The sequence below is a fragment of the Aristolochia californica genome, unplaced genomic scaffold, assembly GCF_029961685.1.
Source record: "Aristolochia californica isolate CCGP_79_NKW_82.1479 unplaced genomic scaffold, dmAriCali1.0.hap1 SCAF_15, whole genome shotgun sequence".
NCBI classification, from domain to species: Eukaryota; Viridiplantae; Streptophyta; class Magnoliopsida; order Piperales; family Aristolochiaceae; genus Aristolochia; species Aristolochia californica.
Genome location: NW_027181826.1, coordinates 18,437,857 through 18,444,780, shown reverse-complemented (window position 1 = coordinate 18,444,780; position 6,924 = coordinate 18,437,857). Strand labels below are relative to the sequence as shown.

The 6,924-nt window shown below is 42.2% G+C and overlaps 1 protein-coding gene across 1 annotated transcript; it reads left to right on the top strand.

Moving 5' to 3' along the window:
* Window positions 1-212: 212 nt before the first annotated feature.
* LOC137951189 (uncharacterized) lies at window positions 213-1,276 on the top strand. The gene is made up of 3 exons (XM_068797776.1): window positions 213-479; window positions 785-1,072; window positions 1,163-1,276. The coding sequence occupies exons 1-3, from the start codon at window positions 213-215 to the stop codon at window positions 1,274-1,276; spliced, it is 669 nt and encodes a 222-aa protein (XP_068653877.1).
* The last annotated feature ends 5,648 nt before the right edge of the window (window positions 1,277-6,924 follow it).

Below are 6,924 nucleotides of genomic sequence, written 5' to 3'. Positions count from 1 at the left end.
TCGCCTTATTGCACAGAATTGAACAACACGCCATGGACAACAACTGGGCCATCTAGGATCGCCTCATCTTGTACAAGCAACAGATTCATCTTCCTGCCACCTCGGCCTTACTGCCCACCATCCTTTCCACCTATCATGACAGTACCCATGAAGGTCAGCAGAAGACTTATTTCCGCCTTAGTCGCGACTTTTATTGGAAAGGAATGAAAAGAATGGTAGATGACTATGTCTCCGCCTGTCAAGTCTGCCAATGCAACAAAAGAAAAACATTAAGCTCAGTAGGCTTACTCCAGCCACTTCATCTCCCTACTCAGGTTTGGGTCGATGTCTCCATGGACTTCACTGATGGTCTTCCCAAATCTTCGGGTAAATCACTCATATTGGTGGTGGTGGATCGTTTCTCCAAGTATGGTCATTTTATTCTCCTATCACATCCATATACAGCTTCTCACATAGCTCAAATTTTCATGGATCACATTGTCCGCCTCCACGGACTTCTGGAATCCATCATCAATGACCGAGATGCCATCTTTACGAGTAACTTCTAGAAGGAGCTTTTCAAGCTACAGGGCACCAAGTTGGCTTTCTCCTCAGCTTACCCCCCCCCCCCCCCCCCCCCCCCCCTATCAGATGGGCAAATAGAGTTAGTAAACCATACTCTTGAAATATATTTGCGTTGCTTGGCGGACTATCATCCCAAAACTTGGGGGTCTGTTGGCTTGTGTGGGCCGAATTTTGCTACAATACTTCCTACCACACCACGCTCAAGACCACTCCCTTCCAGGTGGTTTATGGTTGGGAACCCCCTCGACTTGTCTCTTATATTGCTGGTTTTGCATGGGTTGCTACTATTGATCAGACATTAGAGGAGAGAGACCGCATGCTAGCCCAAGTTCGAGCCAACTTACAAAGGGCTCAAGCACTCATGAAAAATAATTACGACAAGACCCATCGTGACCAATCTTATGCTCCCAGATACTATGTATGGCTGCGTCTCCATAAGTATCACCAGTTGTCCCTCACTGCGTCTCAACGCCACAAACTCTCACCAAAGTACTATGGCCCATTCCAGGTTTTGGAGCAAATCGGCAACATGGCTTGCCGTCTCTAGCTTCCCCTCGACACCCAAATTTATGATGTCTTCCATGTATCACTACTCAAGCCTTTCAAGGGGGACTCTTCGATGTTGCACACTTCTTTGCTGACCCTTCATGATGGGCGTGTCCTGCCCAATCCAGCTCGCGTCTTCCAGGCTCGCCGCAACAATGATTGTTGAGAAATCTTAGTTCAATGGGCAAAGATGGATTCAGAGGAAACCTCGTGGGAACCCTTGACAGAATTTCAGGCTCTCTACCCCAACTTTGAGCTTGAGGACAAGCTCTTTCTCCAGGAGGGGAGTGATGTTATGGACTCCATAGCATCTAGAGTCGTTGCTAGACATGGGACCAAGGTGGGGTCACTTTCAAGTAGGGATAAGGGTCTGAGGTAATTTTAGATATGTATGGGGTTAGTCATGGTTGGTGGTTTATGTAAGCTTTTGGGAAAGGGTTAAGGTGGTTAGGGTCTAATGTAATTTTAGTTATTTATTGTTATGGTCCTGGGTTATGTACCTATGTCTTCCGCTCCTAACAGGCCAGTCTTTTGGGTAGTATTGGCTAGGTGCATAACATTTGGTATTAGAGATAGCACTACGGAGCGAGTTCGAATCCCAGAGGGGGAAACCTAGCGAAAGGGGTGACCAGAGTGTGCTTCCTGCACCAATGGGCCACCTCTATATGCGGATGTTATGGTCCTGGGTTATGTACCTATGTCTTCTGCTCCTAACAGGCTAGTCTTTTGGGTAGTATATTGGCTAAGTGCATAACATTTGGTATCAGATCTAGTGCTACGTCACGACTTCGAATCCCGGAGGGGGTGACCTAGCGGAAGGGGCGACCAAAGTGTGCTTCCTGCACCAATGGGCCACCGCTATATGCGGAAGGGGTGACCTGAGTGTGTTCCCGCACCATGGGCGATCGCTAGAGTTGGCCGTCGCAAGTGGGCCGCCATGGACGTCGGCTCTCGCGAGTGTGGGTGTGATGTTATGGTCCTGGGTTATGTACCTATGTCTTCCGCTCCTAACAGGCCGGTCTTTTGGGTAGTATTGGCTAGGTGCATAACATGTATGGGGTTAGTCATGGTTGGTGGTTAGCGTCAGGCTTTGGGAAGAGTAAAAGCTATAGATTGGGAAGTGAATGGGTGTCATGGAAAAATGAAGGGATGTCATGGAAAAGTGAATGGATGTCATAAAAATGAATGGAATGGACGTCATGGGTAATTGGGGATCTTGGAAAGTATAGCGTCTTGGTTCTTTTTTCTATAAGTAGGAGAGTAGTCTCAATGTATTCAAGCTTTGGTCAATTAAATTAGTGTAAGGTCGGATTCTCCCTTTGAGGTCTAGGGAGCTTCCCTTCACAAGCTCAGTATTCCTCCTCTTGTTAATTTTGTATTCTCACTATTGCTCAATCAAAGAACTTCAAGTATCCTTCAACGTCGCACGTCAACCTAGAAGGAAGGAGTGATCGTCGGGTGACTCGATCTATGGTAAAGGAACATAACAGTATGCTATCTACCTCATCTTCAGCCTAGATAATTAATTCAGGAGCCTTCGAGTATCTTACAGGTAACAAAAATTTATTTCATTCTCTATCTCTGAGTCTTTCACACAAGTTTGTTACCATAGCCGATGGTTCTCAAACCAAAGTCCAAGGGAAAGGTTCCACTTCTGTCACCCCATGACTTCCACTCACTAATATTTTTTTTGTTCCTACTTTTCCTTTGAACTTACTATCTGTTAGTCAATTTACAAAATATTTTAATTGCTCGGTTACCTTCTCACCTACTTCACGTGTTTTTCAAGATCTTACAACAAAGCAGGTGATAGGTGGAGGCCATGAGCAAGGTGGAATTTACTACTTGGACGTGCCAAAGATCAATATGGTGTCTACTACTGAGAATGAGACACGATTATGGCACAATTGGTTGGGACATCCTTCTATACAGTCTCTTCATCATATGTTTCCATCTCTTAAGATCAGGTCAGAATTCAGTTGTGAGGTTTCCATACTTTTATTGGCCCCATGCTGTCCTTACAGCGTGTTTTCTTAAAAATCGTATACCGTCTACTATTCTTGGTAATAAATCTCCCTACTCTAGATTATTACCAAATGATGACCTGTTTGCATTACCATTAAAAGTCTTTTATTGTCAATGTTTTGTTCATAATACATTGCCTAGACACAGCAAACTTGATCCTAAATCTATTGTTGGAAGATGGGCTCAAGCCCACAAACTCAAGGCTAGAAGCCCACACGTCAAAGGTGTGGCAAAATTGTTATTTATGGTATGCTCCATAAGGATGCATGGAGATGTAAATACATTGTCTTACTACGTCTTTTAATCTATTGAGTTGTAACCCTAAGGGCTTTTGTAACACTATAAATAAGAGCATTAGCTAAGAGGTAAGGAATTCAATCCTTCAATCCTTCTCCTCTCTTTGGAAAAACTTCCAGCCACCCTCTCTTCTCTCTTGATGCATTCTCTCCTTCTATTAATCCAAACTCTCCTCTCAAACGTCCTTCTCCTTTCTCCCTGTTCTCTCTCTTCTCTCCTTCTTCTTCCACGTTGACCTAGAGTCATTCTCATGGGGTCCTAACTTCTACATGGTATTAGAGCAGGTTGGTCCCGGGTTCGAGTCCCGCTCCCACCGAATTTGTCCCGGGTTTTTCAGGTGAATTTGTCCCGGGTTTTTACGGTGAGTTTGTCCACGGGTTTTCCCTATACGGGGGAGTGTTGAAATATTTGTTTATATTGACCGGGCCAGTCCTTGTATAAGATCCGTGTAGTTGCTTTCCTAAGAGGTTCGAGCCTTTTAGCACGCCTGGTTGCAAAAAAGGTTACACTCAGTGTTATGGGATAGATTATGAAGAGACTTTCTCTCCAGTTGCTAAACTGATCTCGGTACGTATCATCCTTTTTATTGCTGCTAACTCATCTTGGTCAGTATATCAGCTCGATGTAAAAAATGCATTTTTAAATGGTGATATACGCGAAGAAATTTATATGGTCCAACCACCAGGATAAGTGGTTGTGGGGAGTCCGTATGCCGATTAAAGAAATCTTTTTATGGGCTTAAACAATGCCCTCGGGCTTGGTTTGATAAATTTAGTCAAGCGCTTCTACGATTTGGCTTTCATAGGAGATCAGTTGATCACTCAGTATATGTTAAAGATACTATCAAAGGGAAGATATTATTGGCCGTGTATGTTGATGATATTATCTTGACTGGAAATGATGCTCATAGTATACAAGAAGTGAAGAATATGATATGTAAAGTTTTCAAGACTAAAGATTTGGGTAAGCTTAAATTTTTTCTGGGTATAGAAGTCCTTCAGTCAAATCATGGAATAATATTGTCTCAAAGAAAATACGTCTTGGATCTTCTTGAAGAAATAGGAATGAAGGGTTGTAGACCAGTTGATACACCTATGGATGCAAATGAAAAATTGTGTGCCACAACTGGAGAAGATGTTGACACTTGAAAATATCAAAGACTTGTGGGAAAATTGATCTATCTCACGGTAACCAGGCCAGATATATCATATGTTGTGAGTGTGGTAAGCCAATTCATTCACAAACCACAAATTACTCACTAGCAAGCGTTGGAGAGAATACTATGATAATTAAAAGGTGCTCCTGGAAGAGGATTGCTATATAAACAACATGGTCACTTCAATATAGAAGGTTTCTCAGATGCAGATTGGGCTGGATCACCCGATGATAGAAAATCTACATCTGGTTATTGTACCCTTGTTGGGGGAAACTTGGTCACATGGAAAAGTAAAAAAACAAAACATGGTTGCAAGATCTAGTGCTGAAGCAGAATACCGAGCTATGGCCCACACTGTAAGTGAACTTTTATGGATAAAGACTCTTTTTACTGAATTGGGATTTTATAAAGGAGGTTCTATGGGCCTACATTGTGATAATCAAGCAGCTATTCACATTACGTCAAATTCACTTTCCATGAAAGAACTAAACATATTAAAGTGGATTGTCATTTTATACAGGAAAAGTTTCAAGCAGGAATAATTTCTCTTAAATATGTTTCATCTCAAGAGCAATTAGCTGATATCCTCACCAAACTGGTAACGTCTAAAGTTCTATCTTACATAGGTGGCAAGTTGGGTATTTGTGATGTATTTTCTCCACCAGCTTGAGGGAGAGTGTTGGAAGATGGGCTCAAGCCCACAAGCTCAATGCTCGAAGCCCACACAACAAAGGAGTGGCAAAATTGTTATTTATGGTATGTTCCATAAGGATGGCATGGAGATGTAAATACATTGTCTTAGCATGTCTTTTAATATATTGAGTTTTAACCCTAAGGGCTTTGTAACACTATAAATAAGAGCCTTAGCTAAGAGGTAAGGAATTCAATCCTCCTCCTCTCTTTGGAAAAATGTCCAGCCAGACTCTCTTCTCTCTTGACACATTCTCTCCTTCCCTTAATCCAAACTCTCTTCTCAAACATCCTTCTACTTTCTCCCTCTTTTCTCTCTTTTCTCCTTCTTCTTCCACGTTAACCTAAAGTCATTCACATGGGGTCCTAACTTCTACACCTATCAAGTGTATTTTCTTGGGATACTCTCCCACACAAAAGGGTTATGTTTGTTATAGTCCTCCTCTGCAACGTTTATTTGTGTCCAGGGATGTAACATTCTTTGAAGACTCATATTATTCTGATAGTGCTCCTCCTGGTATGTCATCAGTACCAAGTTCTCCTCGACCGGTTGTGCCTCGTGATATAGAGATTGTTCAGCCCCCAGAGCAAGTGGCCGATACCACACCTGCGGAGTTATCAGATCCACTAGAGGTAAGTCCTTCATCACCAGTCATTTTTGGTCCTCAATTTGATACTCGTCCTATTGCTATACGAAAAGAACCTCAATCATGCACTCAACCTTCTACTTCTCATCCTATTTCCAACTTTGTGTCTCATCATCGCCTCTCACCTGTATGTTGTCAATTTATTTCTTCTATTTCCCCCATATCTGTTCCAAATTCATATCAGGAGGCTCTACAACATCCAAGGTGGAAGGCAGCAATGGAGGAAGAAATGAAGGCACTCAATGATAATCACACATGGTCACTGGTTCCTCTACCTACAGATAAAAAACCCGTGGGTTGCAAGTTGGTTTATATAGTAAAACATAATCCGGATGGAACCATTGCACGACTGAAGGCTCACTGGTTGCAAAAGGTTACACTCGATGCTATGGAATTGATTATGATGAAACATTCTCTCCAGTGGCAAAAATGTCCTCGGTATGTATATTATTATCTTTGGCAGCCAATTCATCATGGCCAATATATCAACTGGATGTAAAAAATGCATTTCTTAATGGTGATATCAAAGAAGAGATTTATATGCAACAACCACTGGGTATGTGGTTGAGGGGGAGTCTGTATGTCGTCTTAAAAAATCTCTATATGAACTAAAGCAATCCCCACGGGCATGGTTTGAGAAATTTAGTCAAGCCACCATACGGGCAAGTTTTTACAGATGTTCTGCAGATCACTCAGTATTTATTGAGAACACAGCGAGAGGTAAGGTGATGCTAGCTGTTTATGTTGATGATATTATTTTAACTGGGAGTGATTCTGAGGACATTCATAAAATAAAAGAAAGAATATGTGCTGAATTCAAGACAAAGGATCTTGGATTACTGAAATATTTTTTTGGTATTGAGGTCTGACAATCCAGACATGAGATTGTTCTATCCCAAAGGAAATATTACTTTGATCTACTAGAAGAAACAGGGATGATGGGATGCAAACCGGTAGACACTCCTATGGATGAAAATACGAAATTATGTGGAGGCACTG

Excerpts from the sequence above, each read along its gene's own strand:
- LOC137951189 (XM_068797776.1), top strand. The coding sequence starts at position 213 with ATGGTAGATGACTATGTCTCCGCCTGTCAAGTCTGCCAATGCAACAAA. Across the intron at positions 480-784 it reads AAATTTTCATGGATCACATT|GTGGTTTATGGTTGGGAACC; the intron begins GTCCGCCTCCAC and ends ACTCCCTTCCAG. Across the intron at positions 1,073-1,162 it reads AGTACTATGGCCCATTCCAG|CCTTTCAAGGGGGACTCTTC; the intron begins GTTTTGGAGCAA and ends TCACTACTCAAG.